At 44.9% G+C, this 20,311-nt stretch overlaps 1 protein-coding gene across 2 annotated transcripts in view; it reads right to left on the reverse strand.

The window, feature by feature from the left end:
* Positions 1-20,311, reverse strand: part of LOC121870627 (inactive tyrosine-protein kinase 7-like) — a 145,272-nt gene that overhangs the window by 34,206 nt on the left and 90,755 nt on the right. For both annotated transcript variants that reach the window (XM_042372486.1, XM_042372485.1), the window contains exons 2-3: positions 12,092-12,292; positions 10,129-10,269 (exon numbers count right to left, since the gene is read on the reverse strand). In XM_042372486.1, coding sequence (XP_042228420.1) covers positions 10,129-10,269; positions 12,092-12,292 — 342 coding nt within the window. The remainder of the gene's footprint in view (positions 1-10,128; positions 10,270-12,091; positions 12,293-20,311) is intronic.

The following is a 20,311-nucleotide window of genomic DNA, read 5'->3' on the forward strand; positions in this document are numbered from 1 at the left end:
CTAGTAGACCAAGTGGCCAGCTGAGACACTAGTAGTCCAAGTGGCCAGCTGAGACACTAGTAGTCCAAGTGGCCAGCTACATACTCAGGATCGCTGTGCCGAGACACTAGTAGTCCTGCGCCAGCTGAGACACTAGTAGACCAGGTGGCCAGCCAAAACACTAGTATCCAGGTGGGGCCGAGACACTAGTAGTCCAAGTGGCCAGCTGAGACACTCAGGAAGTCCAGGTGGCCAGCTGAGACACGTTAGTTCAAGTGGCCAGCTGAGACACTAGTAGTCCAAGTGGCCAGCTGAGACACTAGTAGTCCAAGTGGCCAGCTGAGACACTAGTAGTCCAAGTGTCCAGCTGAGACACTAGTAGTCCAAGTGGCCAGCTGAGACACTAGTAGTCCAAGTGGCCAGCTGAGACACTAGTAGACCAAGTGTCCAGCTGAAACACTAGTAGTCCAAGTGGCCAGCAGAGACACTAGTAGACCAAGTGTCCAGCTGAGACACTAGTAGACGAAGTGGCCAGCTGAGACACTAGTAGTCCAAGTGGCCAGCTGAGACACTAGTAGTCCAGGTGGCCAGCTGAGACACTAGTAGTCCAAGTGGCCAGCTGAGACACTAGTAGTCCAGGTGGCCAGCTGAGACACTAGTAGACCAAGTGTCCAGCTGAAACACTAGTAGTCCAAGTGGCCAGCTGAGACACTAGTAGTCCAAGTGGCCAGCTGAGACACTAGTAGACCAAGTGGCCAGCTGAGACACTAGTAGTCCAAGTGGCCAGCTGAGACACTAGTAGTCCAGGTGGCCAGCTGAGACACTAGTAGTCCAAGTGGCCAGCTGAGACACTAGTAGTCCAGGTGGCCAGCTGAGACACTAGTAGACCAAGTGTCCAGCTGAAACACTAGTAGTCCAAGTGGCCAGCTGAGACACTAGTAGTCCAAGTGGCCAGCTGAGACACTAGTAGTCCAGGTGGCCAGCTGAGACACTAGTAGACCAAGTGTCCAGCTGAAACACTAGTAGTCCAAGTGGCCAGCAGAGACACTAGTAGACCAAGTGTCCAGCTGAGACACTAGTAGACCAAGTGGCCAGCTGAGACACTAGTAGTCCAAGTGGCCAGCTGAGACACTAGTAGTCCAGGTGGCCAGCTGAGACACTAGTAGTCCAGGTGGCCAGCTGAGACACTAGTAGTCCAGGTGGCCAGCCAGAGCATTACTCAGTGGTGTCCAGGCGCCAGCCACACTGTAGTCCAAGGGCCAGCTGAGACACTCAGTAGTCCAGCGGGCCAGCTGGAGATTAGTAGACCAAGTGTCCAGCTGAAACACTAGTCCAAGTGGCACAGCCGAGACACCAGACCAAGTGGCCAGCTGAGACACTAGTAGTCCAGGTGGCCAGCTGAGACACTAGTGAGACTGGCGGTTGAAGGAGACACTAGTAGTCCAAGTGGCCAGCTGAGACACTAGTAGTCCAGGTGGCCAGCTGAGACACTAGCAGACCAAGTGGCCAGCTGGAGACAGACCAAGTGGCTGAGACACCTAGTAGTCCAGGTGGCCAGCTGAGGACACTGTGTCCCATGCCAGCTGAGACAGGTTTAGTGGTAACCAAGGCGGCCAGTTGAGACACTAGTAGTCCAAGGGCCAGCTGAGACACTAGTAGTCCAAGTAGCCATTGGAGACACTAGTAGACCAAGTGGCTGTGCCGGGAGACCAGCAGTCCAAGTAGCCAGCCGAGACACTAGCAGACCATGGCCAGCTGAGACACTAGTAGTCCGGCGGAAGCAGCTGAGACACTAGTAGTCCAGGTGGCCAGCTGAGACACTAGTGAATGTAAGTGGCCAGCTGAGACACTAGTAGGCCAGGTGGCCAGTTGAGACACTGTGAGTCCAGGTGGCCATTGAGACACTAGTAGTCCAGGTGGCCAGCTGAGACACTAGCAGTCCAGGTGGCCAGCTGAGACACTAGTAGTCCAGGTGGCCAGCTGAGACACTAGTAGACCAAGTGGCCAGCTGAGACACTAGTAGACCAAGTGGTCAGCTGAGACACTAGTAGTCCAAGTGGCCAGCTGAGACACTAGTAGGCCAGGTGGCCAGCTGAGACACTAGTAGTCCAGGTGGCCAGCTGAGACACTAGCAGTCCAGGTGGCCAGCTGAGACACTAGTAGACCAAATGGCCAGCTGAGACACTAGTAGTCCAGGTGGCCAGCTGAGACACTAGTAGTCCAGGTGGCCAGCTGAGACACTAGTAGTCCAGGTGGCCAGCCGAGAAACTAGTAGTCCAGGGTGGCCAGCTGAGACACTAGTAGTCCAGGTGGCCAGCTGAGACATTAGTAGTCCAGGTGGCCAGCTGAGACACTAGTAGTTCAGGTGGCCAGTTGAGACACTAGTAGTCCAGGTGGCCAGCTGAGACACTAGTAGTCCAGGTGGCCAGTGAGACACTAGTAGTCCAGGTGGCCAGCTGAGACACTAGTAGTCCAGGTGGCCAACTGAGACACACCAGTCATGATTCATTGTAACATTTACCAGCTGCAGCAGTGACACATGCACAACACCTGTGAACAACACTCCTGTGGGCACATACTCGTCATATGTGTTTACGATGGCAAACACAGAATTTATATATTATTTGTGTGTGTGTGTGTGTGTGTGTGTGTGTACAGTCGGCCACAGTTCCACCTGTTACAGTGATTGGAGCGTTTTGTGATATATGGCAGGTCTGTGTTTGTTTACATTATAATAAACCTCCCAGAATGGCCCTCAGGAATCTTACAATATTAGCCAGACTAAGGAGGCTAAATAAGTAGTCCGCCTGTATCTCTGAATGCTAACATTACCTGCATGGTAATAGTATTAATACAGGTTACTTCATTGACACCTAACTGCTAGACGGTAGCGACGGTGTGGCAAGGTGTTTTGACGTAAGGAGAGGGGGGGGGGAGTTTCTTCTTCGTCAGGTAGTGGATGAAGATGCACCAACATACTGTCGTGTCTAATAATGTGTCCTCAATGTGTGAATGCTGATATTTTATATGTCTATTTAGATAATATTAAGTAAAGCAATAAAACGTCACTGCATCCAGCCTTCTTCATTATGTGGACAACATTCATAATGATACTCTCCATGCTAACCTTTGGCCAAGTATAATGACGTTTAACTAAACTTCAAAAGTTATTTCTAAGCTCGCCTCAAAGGTGACATAATATTACTCTTATCTATTCTCTAATCGACCGATACCAAGCTCGGTGTCTGTATGAATCACTCAAGACGACACCGAGCAAATATGTGAAGACCAGTCCTGCCACCACCACACACTCACACCACGACAAAGCCAACCACTATCCTCACTTATTCTACTCTATAATGTTCTGTCAGCAGCATATTACCATACGATATCCACAGTGGTGAGATACAGCCCAGATCATGGTTACCTCTCCCTCATACCCCTCCCTCATACATCTCCTTCCCTCATACCCTTCCTTCATACATCTCCCTCACACCTCTCCCTCACACCCCTCCCTCATACATCTCCTTCCCTCATACCCCTCCTTCATACATCTCCCTCACACCCCTCCCTCATACATCTCCCTCACATAAGCATCTCCTTCCCTCATACCCCTCCCTCATACATCTCCCTCATACCCCTCCCTCATACATCTCCCTCACACCCCTCCCTCATACATCTCCCTCACACCTCTCCCTAAGACAGACATTATACCTATTAAGAAAAATGTAATCACAGATGTATTAACACCTTAACTGTGCACCTTTTGATATACTGAAGACATATACCTTGGCCATGTGTCTTCTGCCCTCCATTATGGCTGTGACAACGTGGGTGTTCCAGATGCAGCCGATATATTATGATATAATTCTTAGAAATATATGAGTATAACCAAGAGAGGGGTGTGTGAGGGAGGGGTGTGTGAGGGAGGGGTGTGTGAGGGAGGGGTGTGTGAGGGTGGGGTGTGTGAGGGTGGGGTGTGTGAGGGAGGGGTGTATTGGAGGGCTGAGCGTAAGGGTTGTGTTGGAAAGGTGGGAAATGTCCAATATGTGTGCGTAAAAATATGTGCACGTTCAATTTATGTATTTCCAATGCGTGTGTACAACATGTGAGTGTAAATTATACGTCAGTACAATTCGTATGAACAAAGAGAATGTGTATACTATGTGTTTGTATATATCTCGTGTGTAGAAAATAGTACAATACGTGGATGGGATGCTGTGTACCATATGTATTCAACTGTACTATATGTGTATGTATTACAGGATGATAGCGTGGAAATTGGTTACATATCTGACGTCAATTAAATACAGAATACAGCTTGTAACAACGACAGTCAAAAAGTTAGTTATTCGTGTAACTTTATTTCTGTATGTTTTGGTAACTAAATCATACACACACACATACTGTTCATGTATTAAAGATAAATTAGTTTTTTCGGTTTGTTAAAAAATTTTGTACCGATGATTATTTTTATTGTGTAATAGAGTTTGGGATGCAGGGAAGGTGAGGTGTGTGAGGGAGGTGTGTGAGGAGGGGTTGGGAGGGAGGGGTGTGTGAGGAGGTGTGTGAGGGGAGGGTGTGTGAGGAGGGTGTGTGAGGGAGGGGGGGCGTGTGGGAGGGGCGTGTATGAGGGAGGCTGTATTATAGGGAGGGGCGTGTATGGAGGGGATAGGGGGCGTGTATAGGGAGGGGCGTGTATAGGGAGGGCGTGTATAGGGAGGTATAGGGGGGGGTGTGTGAAAAGGGGCAGGTCTGGGGAAGGGGTGTATAGGTAGGGGTGTGTAGGAGAGACACACAAATTATCCACATATACGACAAATCCTCTCTACCATAAGCAGGTTATTTAGGATCAAACCCAATTCAATCGAGTTGTTGGATGAGGTCATGAGAGGTTGAAAGCATGTGACCAGTAGTGAGGTGGTTCACTCAACAGGTTGGTGATCAGAGCGACTCAGTGGCCATCAACACCCTGGACACGGGCAGCGACAGGTGCACGTACTTCACATCTGCAACATGACTCCTGTTGGGTCGGTTACTATAGGCAGCCGTTATAGCGAGGACTCACCATAGTATGGGTGAGAAAGTCAAATACAAACATTATAAATTATCATTATAAAAGATCGTTATTATTGCATTATTAATAACAATGTAACTGCACCAGCATATCTGATTTATTTATTTTTTTTTTTTAACGAGCGCTCCAAAATAACACGTGTTATAATTATGGGAACAGCCACTGATTGCTGTTGGGGTGTGTACAACAAAGGCGTTTGTCATGATAGATTTATCGAATAACATATTTCGGTAATGTTTAAAAATATATATTTATTATTTCACCATTGGCAATATATTAAAAAATTCAAATAGTTTTTTATTTAAAAAAACCCGAATTTAGTGAGTGTGTTAGCTTATAATTTATTACACGCTATTCTCTAAAACTATTATTCACACACACACACACACACACACACACACACACACACACACACACACACACTAATGAAATTCTTCCCAGGAAAGTTGCCTTCACCGTCGACAATTATTTTACTGAACCTAAATAGAGTATCGCCTTTATTATTATCAATATTATTATTATTATTAGCAGCAGCAGTAAGAATATTGTCACCATTATAATAATCACCATCATAGGCACTTGAAATTGGAACGAAAAATAACACCCAAAAAAACATTTCAAACCCAAAACCAATTTTTAGTTTAAGGGAATTCATCCTCGTTGAGCTCCAGGCCGCCCCCAGCTCCGGCACACAGAGTACAAACGGCCGGGATATATCCACCTCAATGTACCGCCCGGGTCTGAGTGGGTTTTTAAACGCCTGGGTTAACACCAACTTAGGTAATGTGCGCCGGGAGGAGAATTACTCACGCAATATACAAAGGCTCCGATAAATTAAATTAGGAGGCTTTGTTATGCCTTTTGTGTGTGTGTGTGTGTGTGTGCCCCTTACACCATGTGCTAGTCAGAACCCAGGTTCCAACATGAAACAGCATAGTACCAACGTGACACAGCATAGTATCAACATGACACAGCATAGTACCAACATGACACAGCATAGTATCAACATGACACAGCATAGTACCAACGTGACACAGCATAGTACCAACATGACACAGCATAGTACCAGCATGACACAGCATAGTACCAACATGACACAGTATAGTACCAACATGACACAGCATAGTATCAACATGACACAGCATAGTACCAACATGACACAGCATAGTACCAACATGACACAGCATAGTACCAGCATGACACAGCATAGTACCAACATGACACAGTATAGTACCAACATGACACAGCATAGTAGCAACATGACACCGCATAGTACCAACATGACACAGTATAGTACCAACATGACACAGCATAGTACCAACATGACACAGCATAGTAGCAACATGACACAGCATAGTATCAACATGACACAGCATAGTACCAACATGACACAGTATAGTACCAACATGACACAGCACAGTACCAACATGACACAGCATAGTATCAACATGACACAGCATAGTATCAACATGACACAGTATAGTACCAACATGACACAGTATAGTACCAACGTGACACAGCATAGTATCAACATGACACAGCATAGTATCAACATGACACAGTATAGTACCAACATGACACAGCATAGTACCAACATGACACAGCATAGTACCAACATGACACAGCACAGTACAGCACCAGAGGCAGCAAATTAACAATAATTGAATATCTTGGATCTAATTAGTAAGAGCAGTACGAGCCATTCCCAGAATACCTCCTCCCTCTCCCTCCCACTCCATCTCCTTCCTTCCTTCCTTCCCTCCCTCCCTCCCACTCTCTCTCCCTCTTCCCTTTTCTTTGTCCCCAACCTTTCTATACCCACCCTCTTCCTTCCTCCCCATCCCTTCCATATCCTCTCTCTTGGTTACAACATCTTATAATCTAGTGATCGTGTTACTTGCTCCATCTCGTTATGGTTGACTATAAATTGACTTGTAACTATTTACACTCGTCTACTTGCTTCAAATTTGTCAGCATTCTTTCCTGTTAACAGTTTTATAAGGTTCTGTTTGATACACCAAGATCACAATTAACAGTGTGGGCGCGAATTTTGTTATGGCATCAACTTTATCGTGATCAGTGAGGCCTAGAGAGGAATTCACAGCAGTTTGATATTACCCTCATCAATAAGACGGGCGGCAATCTGAGTTGAAAGAGTTAAGAGCAAGTAAAGGGAATGAGGAGACAGTGATGATGATGATGAAACTGTGCTGTGAGTATGGCAAATAGTTCAGTATGTAGAGTGGCTGACCAGTTATTGATCCTATCTACTGTAGTGTGTGTGTGTGTATGTGTGTGTGTGTGTGTGGGTGTTTGTGTGTGTGTTTGTGTGTGTGTGTGTGTGTGTGTGTGTGTGTGTGTGTGTGTGTGTGTGTGTGTGTGGGTGTGTGTGTGTGTGTGTGTGTGTGTTGTGTGTGTGTGTGTGTGTGTTTGTGTGTGTGTGTGGGTTTGTGTGTGTGTGTGTGTGTGTGTGTGTGTGTGTGTGTGTGTGTGTGTTTGTTTGTTTGTTTGTGTGTGTGTGTGTGTGTGTGTGTGTGTATGTGTGTGTGTGTGTGTTCAGGAGTATATCTGGGAACCACTTCAATTTAGTTATACTGTACACGCACAGCGATAGTAGTGGAGTTAGCACCTCCAACAAACTCCACTACACAAATATACAAAGTCATATCACCAGAACAGAACCTCCAGTGCTCAGGACCTGACCATCGTACACTCACAATAATTCTTCAACGAGATCAAACTTCTCAGTAGTGACCTTAACACGACAGATGAGGTGTAGAGGAAGGCTTCACGACCTACACAAAGGCTGTGTGTAATATAGTGCATCAATATAACTGGCACTAAACAATGGCACTTCAGGGCTTCCGGGGCACTAAGGGAACACGACATTGGTGCCAGGGGTCACGCTCTCACGGATTCCTATGATTCTAATTGCATAACTAAGTATAAGAACGCGCTTCTTTACTGTAAGTCAGAATCTCAATGCAATTGTGTCGACACTCCTTATGTGACCATCTTTGTGTTGTAGATTAAATAAGCGAGTTGGATGCTTAGTCACAACCTTCCTCAGTTAAACACAGACGCTGTATTTACATGTTCGTCACAAGATGATCACGTAACCCACTCCATCAATAATCTCATTAACATTATCAGGTCACGCCTGTTTTCCGCCTGGTCAGAGTTCTTGTAGTGATCAATATCTGTCACTCCTTCACTCCCGCTGTTGTGAAGGGTGAGCCATAACAGGACGACCCGCGAGGTTTTATAAAGCGGAACAGTACCGCGGAACTCTCTGAAAACTCAAGAGGCGTCAGTCATTCTTGGGTCTTAACCAGAGTTCCACGTACTCCTTTCCTCCTCCACTATTATTGTCAATGACTTGTCTCCAGCCAGTTAAAGACCTTAATAAACCTTTAAGACGATTACTATACCAACTTGTGGTACCACGGTCAACATGCTCTGCTCGTAGCGAGTGTTCCCGGGTTCGGTCCCCAGAAGAGAGTGAAAAGATGAGCAAGTTTTTTTACACCATTGGCTCCCGTCTACCGCTTATAATTAGGAAACTCCACAATCATCATTTTGCGATTCATGTTCCCGGGTAATGGTTAGCCACCACGGTTGGCGAGCTGTCCGGTCTTCCTGGATTACTCCTTGACAACGGACCACACAGCTCGTTAACTTAAAAGTGTGGATGCTGTGTTGGCAAATATTTCTACACCTTAAATAAATTCACGCCTGGCTTTAGTGACGAGGGACAACCAATATACTGTAGTATATTCACCACCATTACCACCACATCAACAACCACTACCACAACCATCGTCACCATAATAACTAGCAATTGTTATACCACCAACTCCATCACCACCAATAACAACGCTGCAGTGGTCCCTTAACATGGTGTGTGTGTGTGTGTTGTGTGTGTGTGTGGTGTGTGTGTGTGTGTGGTGTGTGTGCTGTGTGTGTACAAATATAAAGTAATAAAAGTATACGACGTGGACACACTGCGACTTCTGCCGTTTTATGACGTAAGTAAGTCTATATGACCCTTGTGATCTTAATCCTACCTTGACGAGATGTTGGTTAGGTTAGGTTATAGTAGGTTAGGTTAGGTTAGGTTACATGTCAAGATTAACAAAACTCACCGAAAACAAAAAATAAAATAATTCAATTTTAATTATTCTGTCTATGTGTACAGTATATCCCTCTTGATCCATATACAGTAATATATGTCTACCTGTCAACTGTCTCCATTCCTTCATCAGCGTCCAGATGGCATTAACTGTCTACCTCTTATCTGTCTACCTCTATCTGTCTATTTCTTTATCTATCTACTTGTCTTACTGTCTGCTTCTCTGTCTACTTATGTCAATTTTTCTAACTGTATACTTTTCTGACTATCTATTTCCCTGTCTACTTATCTTACATTCTACTTTTCTAACTGTCTACCTCTCTGTCTACCTTTCTTACTGTCTACTTCTCTAACTTTTTACCTCTCTTATTGTGTATCTCTGACTGTCAACCTCTCTTACTGTCCATCTATCTACCTGTCAACCTACTTATGCAATTCCAATCTGTTTATGAGGAGGGAGGTAGGGGTGAGGTGGGAGGGAGGAGGGATGGAGGAGAGGGAGGGAGGGGGGGGGTAGGGGTGAGTGGGAGGGTGGGAGGGAGGGGATGGAGGAGGGAGGAGGGGAGGGGGGGTAGGGGTGAGGTGGAGGGAGGTAGGGGTGAGGTGAGGAGGGGGGGAGCCCTGGGCGTGACTACCTCACGGTGTAAGTGATTACCAACAGTCATGCAGGTCCGGACACACAACGCGGCCATGTTGTGGTTTGCTGCAGTCATCCTCCTGTCTGTTCTAGTCTGTCTTATTTCCATCTCTTCTGTCTTGTTTATCTCTGTTTTATCTCTACGTGTTCTGTTCTTTTGTCCTTCTGTCTTCATAAAACAATAATTTTTTTTTGGGGAGTCACCCTTATTTCAAGAGTCAGGTAATGTATCATGGACTAAAATTGGTAAACAAAAAAACTTAACGTACAAATTCGTGACATAAAACGGTGTGATATACTTACAGAGGACGGTGAGGGTGGCGGGGAGGGAGGTCAGAGCGAAGCCGGAGGTTGTGTTGTGGGCGATGCAGTTATACTCCCCCTGGTCCTCTGGCACCGCCCTCCTGATCACCAGGTCCGAGGCAGTCTCCACCCGCTGGCCGCCTGCAACGTGTTACAACATATTATGGAGTCAATGTTATATTTCCGCTGTTGGTAACGTGTTATTACCGTGTTAAGCTGAGAATATATATACATACGTGTTATGTTATCATACAGTAATGGCTAGAATCACGTTACAAAGTTGTTACAGTGGCAGTTCCTTTTACATCACCTGTATCATGTTACGCCGTCATCGTAATTACTACCTGTCCCTATAAACATGTTTTAATCGTGATCTTTATATACTTATTCCATCAACATGTTTAAATCTAACTGAAGCACATTACAGGTCTCCAATTATCTTCTTTTTTCTTTAACTTCTCACTAACAATTATTCACACCTTCAGTCAGTGCTAGTTTATCGGACAAACATGTAAGCAGAAGTGTCAAGAGGTTCACTACTGGCAGGCTGCTTGAAAATCATGAGCTAAAAATAAAACTACTGTATCCTACTAAACACCCACACACAGGAAGCCAATTGGTAGACGAGTCAATCTTCCATAATGTTAAGTAGGACCGTGTCAGTGTGAGGCCGTCCTGAAGCACCACACGCCCGTCCTCAGCTGACCGCGGCCACTAGCTGGTATGGGTGTACTGTGAGGACTGACACACACACAGCATGCCATGGTCTAACACAGCCCACGGGCTTCAACTATCGAGAAGAGGAGGAAAGTTATAGCCACGGCTGGTAGGCAGGAAACAACAACTTGCAAATTTGTGAAGTTGTTGACCAAGACTTATAGTGTCTCTGTTCTCTTGTCCTTGTGTGTGACAGTTCAAGCATTCTGAGAAGCTACTGTTGTAAAGTTTTCAGCATGATACCTCAGGTAGTGGCGGGAGGCTGTCATCAGTTACATCACTAGAGCTCTGCACCTGGAATTGTCTCGTTTTTTGTTACTGATAAGCGCGCGCGCGCACACACACACACACACACACACACACACACACACACACACACACACACACATCTGGAGCGACAGTTTTATCACAACCTCATGTGTCGTGACCTGCTTGGGAGCTCCCTTCCCTTGTTTTTGTTCTGTCCTGATCATGACCTCGAGAACAGTAAGCTATGAGACAACAAAGAGACCATTATTACAGTGCTCAGCCTGGCTCCAGACACTGTGGCCACCACCAGTCACCTGCACCAGTGACTGACACAACAACAAAACAGTCATTGGGTTAATCTCTGTATGAACAATCTTAGCGTCCTCACGTGAACAATAAAATGTCCTCAAACTCTCCTTCCCTCCCACTGACCATCGTTTATCGCTTTTATTTAACAAACTTCATATTTTCTATCACAACTTAACATCTTTAATAGAATGTTACAGTGATAGATAAAATCCTCTACAGTCTACACTTCCTAACTGGTTAAGACAACACACAGTCACTCGCCGGACACCATTTTCAGGATCAACACTTGATTACATTACCTGGAGCGAAGTTATCCTGTAGGTGAGAGCTTGTCCTGTGTTCAGTTCCCCAGACAGGTGTTCACTAGCCACTAAGATCCCGTTAATAGGTGTTCATTAGCCATTAAGATCCCGTTGACAGGTGATCATTAGCCACTAAGATCCCGTTGACAGGTGATCATTAGCCACTAAGATCCCGTTGACAGGTGTTCACTAGCCACTAAGATCCCGTTAACAGGTGTCCACTAGCCATTAAGATCCCGTTAACAGGTGTCCACTAGCCATTAAGATCCCGTTGACAGATGTTCATTAGCCACTAAAATCCCGTTGACAGGTGTTCATTAGCCACTAAGATCCCGTTAACAGGTGTTCACTAGCCACTAACATCCCCTAAACAGGTGAACACTGACCTCTGAGGTGCCTTCTGGAGGTGTAGGTGAGTAGGCGGCCGTCCAGGTGCCAGGCGAGGCTGATGCTGGTGGTATCGGAAACGGCACACCTCAACACCCGCTCCTCGCCCGCGCCCACACGCCCACTGGCCGGCCATGAGCTGAAGTAGAAGATGTCCCCGCCCGTGGCCCGTACTATGCCCACACACGCCACCAACAACACTGTACAGAGAGGGAGAAACAAGGTGGTTAACTTAGGGAGATTGGTTGTCAATAAAATAGGGAAACATTATTAATAGAGAGATTAAAACAAATATCTCCCTGTTAATAAGGGCCATGGAGGACTCACACACAAACACAAACTCTTACACACAAGAAGTTAAAAATTATGTTTGTGTTTTCCTTCACCACTCACAAAGTCCAACCAACTCATCAGGCAGACATCAGGAGGAGAAAACTTTTAGATTCTTATAGACTTTCTAAAATCAGGGAAATTAATTCACTTTGTTAATATAATACTCTTGAGATACGACTTTTATTAGTCTTCATGGGTGAGTTTGATAGATTTTCTCCTTCGTGTTGACAAGAGGAGGAGGGAAAGAAGAGGAAGTGTGAGAGGAGGTGAAGGAGGAAAAGATGAGAGGAAGATAAGAAAAAGTAGGGGGAAGAGGAGGATAAGGAGGTACTAGAAAAGGAGGAATAATAAGAAAATGAGGAGCAGAAAGAGATAATGAAACAGAGGAGGAGATGTGGGTGATGAAGGAAAAAGAGCAGGTAGAGGAGAGAGAGGAAATAAAAAGGAGGAGGAAAGGAACGAGGAGGAAGTACTCAACAGACGAATAAGGTAAGAATCCAGGTCAATATTATCAGCTGTACACCTGGACTAGCGTTAAGGTGTTCAACAGGTAACACTCAGTACTCAGGTGTTCAACAGGTAACACTCAGTACTAAGGTGTTCAACAGGTAACACTCAGAACTCAGGTGTTCAACAGGTAACACTCAGTACTCAGGTGTTCAACAGGTAACACTCAGTACTCAGGTGTTCAACAGGTAACACTCAGTACTCAGGTGTTCAACAGGTAACACTCAGTACTCAGGTGTTAAATAAGTAACACTCAGTACTCAGGTGTTCAACAGGTAGCACTCAGTACTCAGGTGTTCAACAGGTAACACTCAGTACTCAGGTGTTCAACAGGTAACACTAAGTACTCAGGTGTTCAACAGGTAACACTCAGTACTCAGGTGTTCAACAGGTAACACTCAGTACTCAGGTGTTCAACAGGTAACACTCAGTACTCAGGTGTTCAACAGGTAACACTCAGTACTCAGGTGTTCAACAGGTAACACTCAGTACTCTATGGTAAACTGTACGACCTCCACAATAAAGGCCTCGAGTCACCTCAGCTGTGAGTGGCCTAAATGATCATCCCGGCACACACATGAGGACTGTCGCCTGTGTGTGGGTGTGGACACTGTTATTAGTAGCGTTGGCTCACATTAGGATGAACTCTCTCTCTCTCTCTCTCTCTCTCTCTCTCTCTCTCTCTCTCTCTCTCTCTCTCTCTCTCTCTCTCTCTCATGATAGACAAAACCTTTACATATTAACATGATATTGGCAGAATGTAAATATAACCCATGACTAATTACATGGTGGTGCAGTCAATGTAGAGAAGATCAGAATGTTAGAAAATAAAATAAAGAAGTGAGTTAGCAAGCTGGATTTATCATGGTATTGTCAACACTACGAGATGGTCTGCTAGCAAATACTCTTCCTTCTAAGGCTATTGACTCTATCTTTGTGTTGTGTGTACGTGAGGAGCTTGGATATGGTTGAGCATATTTCTGTCTATAAAGGATTGTTCTGTTAGTTTACGAGACCAATTCACTGCTACCTGTGCGTCGGATTGTTAATGAGGTAATATTATGTTAATCTGTTCACCTGTGTTGATGTTTTTCACCTGTCGCTTTGGATGTGATAAATAAACCATTTTCTCGCTCGTGATGAAACCTACGTGTGAATGTTGACAAGTTTGACCATATGACGCAAAAGTTAGGTTAGGTTACGCTTATTAGATTCTCTGTTGACTAAACACTTACATATATTAGTGTAGTAATGGCGCATCCCGACACCACCACCAGTACAACCTCCACCTTTCCCACCACCATTATTACCACCAATACAACTACCGCCATTATTTCCACCAACACTCTACCACCACCATCACCACCACCACCACCAGTAGGACTATGGAACCTCCCTCTTCCGACACAACTCTTCTTCTTCTTCACACTCAAACGTGCACACCCTCACCCTTCACCCCAAGGGTCCCTCACCACTCACTACCCAGGCCCTTAACTTCTCTCCTTCCTCCTTTATTAGTCACACCACAAGCACCCCTCACCCCTTACCAGACACCCCCTCCTCCTTCTCACCACAAGCACCCCTCACCCCTACCAGACACCCCTCCTCCTCCTCCTACTCACCCCTCCACCAGACGTCCCCTACTCCCCCTCCTCACCACAAACATCCCTCATCCCCCACCAGGCACCAACTCTTCATCCACAAGGGCCCCTCCCTCCACAAGGACTCCTCTTCCCTCCACAGGGGCCCTTCTTCCCTCCACAAGGGCCACCTCTTCCCTCCACAAGGGCCCCTCTTCCCTCCACAAGGGCCCCTCACCTCCCCTCCTCCAGTTAACTGTGGTATTCTTCACTTAACAATAACCGACAATTTTCTCATTTTTGGGTCTTCCAACACCTTCACCACGTCCCGCTGTCATGCTGCTCCCAGGGGCCTTCATATGCTGGAGGTATACTGTAGATATACTATGAGTATGCTTCAGGTATATCTACACGCGTGTATGTAATAATTCACATCCTTATACTCACATGGGCCTAAAGACACACGTACACACTACACAACAACAATGAGTTCTCACCACAAGCACCCCTCACGGAACAGCTAAGTGTATGACATCAGTATTTACAGACACACGAGTGATATAACACAGCAGACACAAACATCTGTAAAAACGAGAATAACAATAATAAACACGAGTATACATGAACACATACAGTATATTGGTATAAAAGTAATACACTCACGTACTTAATATGTTCACGGACACCAATATATACACTTACACAGTACATTTGCAACACATCTAGAGAAGCACACATACGCTTCATTTACACCCATAAAAACAAGTACACAATACGCTCTCTCACACACAAACATTATACACATGAGCACATACGAATATATCCTCAAAACTACCACACAAGCACACACTCTCAGCCCCTCTACCATAAACACTCGTCCCTTTGTCGTAACGCGGGATGACTGCAGCCTTGTGGTCGACCTTCAATATCACCACCACGCCAGATATATTAAATAACGCTGGCCAAACTCTACTGATATTTGGTGGATATGGTCAATACCAGCAACAGATGGGTGTAGTCAGCGACAGTCAGGAGTAATAACACCTCATTAACAACTGTGACGCACTCTCCCGCCATTGCACTACTGGCTGCTCACTCATCACAAGTTATTAATTTCCTGAGAAACTACTTAAATGGGTTAAAAACTTGACACGTATTGTTCATCGTGTCATACTGCCTTTAATACATAATTTGGTCCCCTTGTTTATTGTTCAATGACCTTTTTACATTAATCAGGACAAAGCCTCACTAACAACCGGAGTGGTTCCCTTCCCTCGCTGGGTATGAAAAGCTCGCCCAATCTTCGCCCAGTAAAGTAGGAAATTATGCGTCCCGCGTAGGATGTGTCTGGTATAAGAGTGGCTGTTTGAGTAAGCGGCTACTGACACGCGACTCTGGACTTTGTGAGGGGAGGCGGTGGAGGGTTGAGGAGGTAATGCAGGGTCGGGGCCTCTCATTACCCCCTGATGGCCCAGCTGACGACGCTGAGACAGATAGGCGCCCGTCCGTCGTTTCTTCCTTTGCCGGGCACCGTTTACTTTAAATCCCCGTGAAGACCTTCCCTCCAGAGTGTCTTGTGTAAACACTACCCAACAACTCTGAATAATGATAAAATCTTTACTCCCGCAGATTTCCAGCGCTTGGAGACACATTTTACAACTTATTTTGTTGATGGAAGATAAACAATACTGCCGAGACACCACCGTAATTTTGGAAGTCGTTTTTATGCGTCATTCACCTAACCCAAGGCTTAAAGAAGGGGAAAATGTGCCTTAGTCATGAGGGATTGAGTCTTCTTTACGCTCCCTCCCGGCGTGATTATATAATTACATCATTTATTTAACACGGGACACAACAGAATTACTCACAGTAGTTTGTTGATGAAATTAAAAGTGTTTAACTCAGTGGTGGTGGAGTGAGGGTGTGAGGGGCGGAGTGAGGGTGTGATGGACGGAGTGAGGGTGTGAGGGCGGAGTGAGGGGCGGAGTGACGGTGTGAAGGGCGGAGTGAGGGTGTGAAGGGCGGGTGAGGTGTGTTGGGAACAGAGTGAGGATGTGAGAGGCAGGTGAGGGCGAATGAGATTGAACAGGTGTGATGGAGGCAGGTGAGGGAGCCCAGGTGAGGTGTGATGGGCAGTGTGAGGGAATGTGTGAGGGCAGGTGAGGTGTGAGGGGTGAGGTGTGAGGCAGGTGGTGTGGGGAACCCAGAGTGATTTGTGTGTGGGACGGTGTGAGGGTGTGAGGGGGCCAAGTGATTGTGTGTGGGACGGTGTGAGGGTCGGAGTGAGGGTGTGAGGGGTGGAGTGAGGATGTGAACAGCGGAGTGAGGAAGTAAGTGAGGGGGCGGAGTATCGTCAGTCTCCACCTCTCCGCCTCAATGATTCATACATTAATAACGAAGAAAATACATCCGATACAACAAGTCTTAAATCCTATCTCCTGAATCGTATTGTTTGAGTCGTAGATAAATTCACACAACACCAAAGAAATATATATAACGTAAGAATCACCTAGTGGCTGTTTACATTAACGACCCACATTATGCTACGCCCCGATAGGTGATCAAAATAACCTCGTAACTAGACGTGTTCGCTTCCTGTTTGAGAGATAAAAAAAAAACATATTTGAATTTTTATTTGAAGAACTCGGATCCCTGGTTGAGTCGGTCAGATAAATGATGACTTATTTAATAAAGGTTGACAGGAAGGTGGTGGTGAGGGGATGGTAAGTATCATTTATGTGACAGCTTAATCACACCCCCCGGCTCTGTGGGTTTATGGTGATGGATGATGAGAACTACTGTACCTCAACTCTCTCTCTCTCTCTCTCTCTCTCTCTCTCTCTCTCTCTCTCTCTCTCTCTCTCTCTCTCTCTCTCTCTTTCCCCAACCGTCTATCCTCACCACCTCCCCCCTCCCCACATCATTATTATTCATCACATTGGCAGTGTATCGAGACCCTGGCAGCTTGATCGTCCGCCACAAACTTTAGCCGATTTTCCACCCAAATACACAACCACCACCACCACCACCACCACCACCACCCAGACCGTCAATATGTACCAGAGAGTTTCGTTCTGGGATCCTAACACTAAAGTTCACACCTTCTCCATCTGTCACTAAAACTGTACCTAACATTATGAAATATTTTAAATGTAAATAGATGTTAGTATTTATGTGATTTATGTATAATTTTTTAGTTATTTTTTTAAATGGATAATTTTTTATATTTTTGTGATCTGTTAAGGATATGATTTGGTGATGTGTCTTGTTTGGTTATTTTGTTATTCTGAGTGGGTTAGGTTTGGTTACTTTGAAGTTTGTGGATTTTTTCAGCACACACACACACACACACACACACACACACACACACACACAGGAATAATCAGATTTTAATTACTGTTTCATGAGCGGAGGTGATGATTATTCTACGCTAATCAGATTATTTTTAATGAGAGAGTTAAATATATGAATACCTCCACCCCCGCGTACACCGCTCATCTCAATACTTAATTAACAGTATTAGTACACAACAAAATATATATACTGTACCTTAATAATAATAATAATATAACAACAACAATAATAATACGAATAATAATAATAATAATAATAATAATAATACGAATAATAATAATAATAATAATAATAATAATAATAATAATAATAACACGAATAATAATAATAATAATAATAATAATATAATAAAAGAATAATAATAATAATAATAATAATAATAATAATAATAACAATAATAATAATAATAATAATAATAATAATAATAATAATAATAATAATAATAATGACAAAATAAACAGCAACAACAACAATAATAATACGAATAATTATAATAAACACTCATTAAATTAAATTATTAAATTAAACATTATTTCAAAACTGTCTTAAGGCATTTCAATTTTTTTTTTACCCTTCAACACGACAAATTAACGTGGTATGTAACTATCAATTTGAGGCAATTAGATAGTTAGAGGGTAGTTAAGTCCTAACCAGAAACTTAACGGTATACACACTATAAACTATTTGTCTGTTTGTTTCTCTCTTGATGCAATGACGTAGATATGGCAGCCAGTATGACGTCAAAATTGCACTGAGACTCTACCTTAATTTACGTGTTTTGGTGTGCACAAGACCTGGACGAAATACGTGAAAATAGGGGGAATTCATATCATAATCTGGCTATACTGTGTCTACCTGGCTACACTGTATCTACCTGGCTACACTGTGTTTACACGGCACCACTGTATCTACCTGGCTACACTGTGTCTACCTGGCTGCACAGTGTCTACCTGGCTACAGTATCTACCTGGCTACACTGTGTCTACCTGGCTACACTGTGTTTACCTGGCTACACTGTGTCTACCTCCAACCAGTATCTACCTGCTACACTGTGTCTACCTGGCTACACTGTGTTTTCGCTACACTGTGTCTGGCTACCTGTATCTACCTGGCTACACTGTGTCCTGGCTACTGTATCTCCTGGCTACACTGTGTCTACCTGGCTCCTGTATCTACCTGGCTACACTGTGTTACCTGGCTACACTGCATATCTACCTGGCTACACTGTGTCTACCTGTGCAGTATCTACCTGCTACATATTCTACCTGGCTACACTGTGTACCTGGCTACACTGTGTTTACCTGGCTACACTGTGTCTACCTGGCTCACACTGTGTTTACCTGGCTACATGTCCGCTGCACTGTATCTACCTCACACTGTATGTACCTGGCACACTGTGTCTACCTGGCTACACTGTGTACCTGGCACTGTATCTACCTGGCTACACTGTATCTACCTGGCTACACTGTATGTACCTGGCTACACTGTGTCTACCTGGCTACGCAGTATCTACCTGGCTACACTGTATCTACCTGGCTACACTGTCTACCTGGCTACACTGTATCTACCTGGCTACACTGTCTACAGCTACCTGTGTCTACCTGGCTACACTGTGTCTACCTGCTCTGTCTACCTGTACACTGTGTTTACCTGGCTACACTGTGCTGCACAGCTACACTATCTACCTGGCTGCTACACTGTGTCTACCTGCACACTGTATCTACCTGGCTACACTGTGTTTACCTGGCTACACTGTCTGTATCTACCTGTACCTCTCTCTACACTGCATCTACCTGGCTACCATCTACCTGGCTACACTGCATCTACCTGGCTACACTGCATCTACCTGGCTACTGTATCTACCGCTTACACTGCATCTACCTGGCTACACTGCATCTACCTGGCTACACTGCATCACAGCACTGCATCTACCTGGCTACACTGTATCTACCTGGCTACACTGTGTCTACCTGCTACACTACACTACGACGGTGGATTTTTCTCAAGTTCTCCATTATAAGTTTAGAAATCCATCTGTGTGTGTGTGTGTGTGTGTGTGTGTGTGTGTGTGTGTGTGTGTGTGTGTCTATAGTGAGTGGTCGCCTCCTCCACCCTACTCACAACTATATTTTCCAAACTTGTAGTGGTAAGCAATGTTCTGAGGATTGTTTGTTTGTTTGTGGTGGAGAGGCCAAGAGGTACGGTCAGAGGCCATGAGAGGTTGAGTGATGAAACTAGTCTGGGTACGACCGTAGAGTGTGTGTGTGTGTGTGTGTTACTACTACCACTACTACTAATAATAATAATAATAAAACACACACACACACACACACACACACACACACACACACACACACACACTATCGTTATCACCTCCATCGTCTTCTTCACAGCCAGAGTTCAAGTACTCTGTCTACGCTCTTTAACCTGATGAGTACGATATCT

This window comes from Homarus americanus, unplaced genomic scaffold (assembly GCF_018991925.1).
Source record: "Homarus americanus isolate GMGI-L3 unplaced genomic scaffold, GMGI_Hamer_2.0 scaffold56333, whole genome shotgun sequence".
NCBI lineage: Eukaryota > Metazoa > Arthropoda > Malacostraca > Decapoda > Nephropidae > Homarus > Homarus americanus.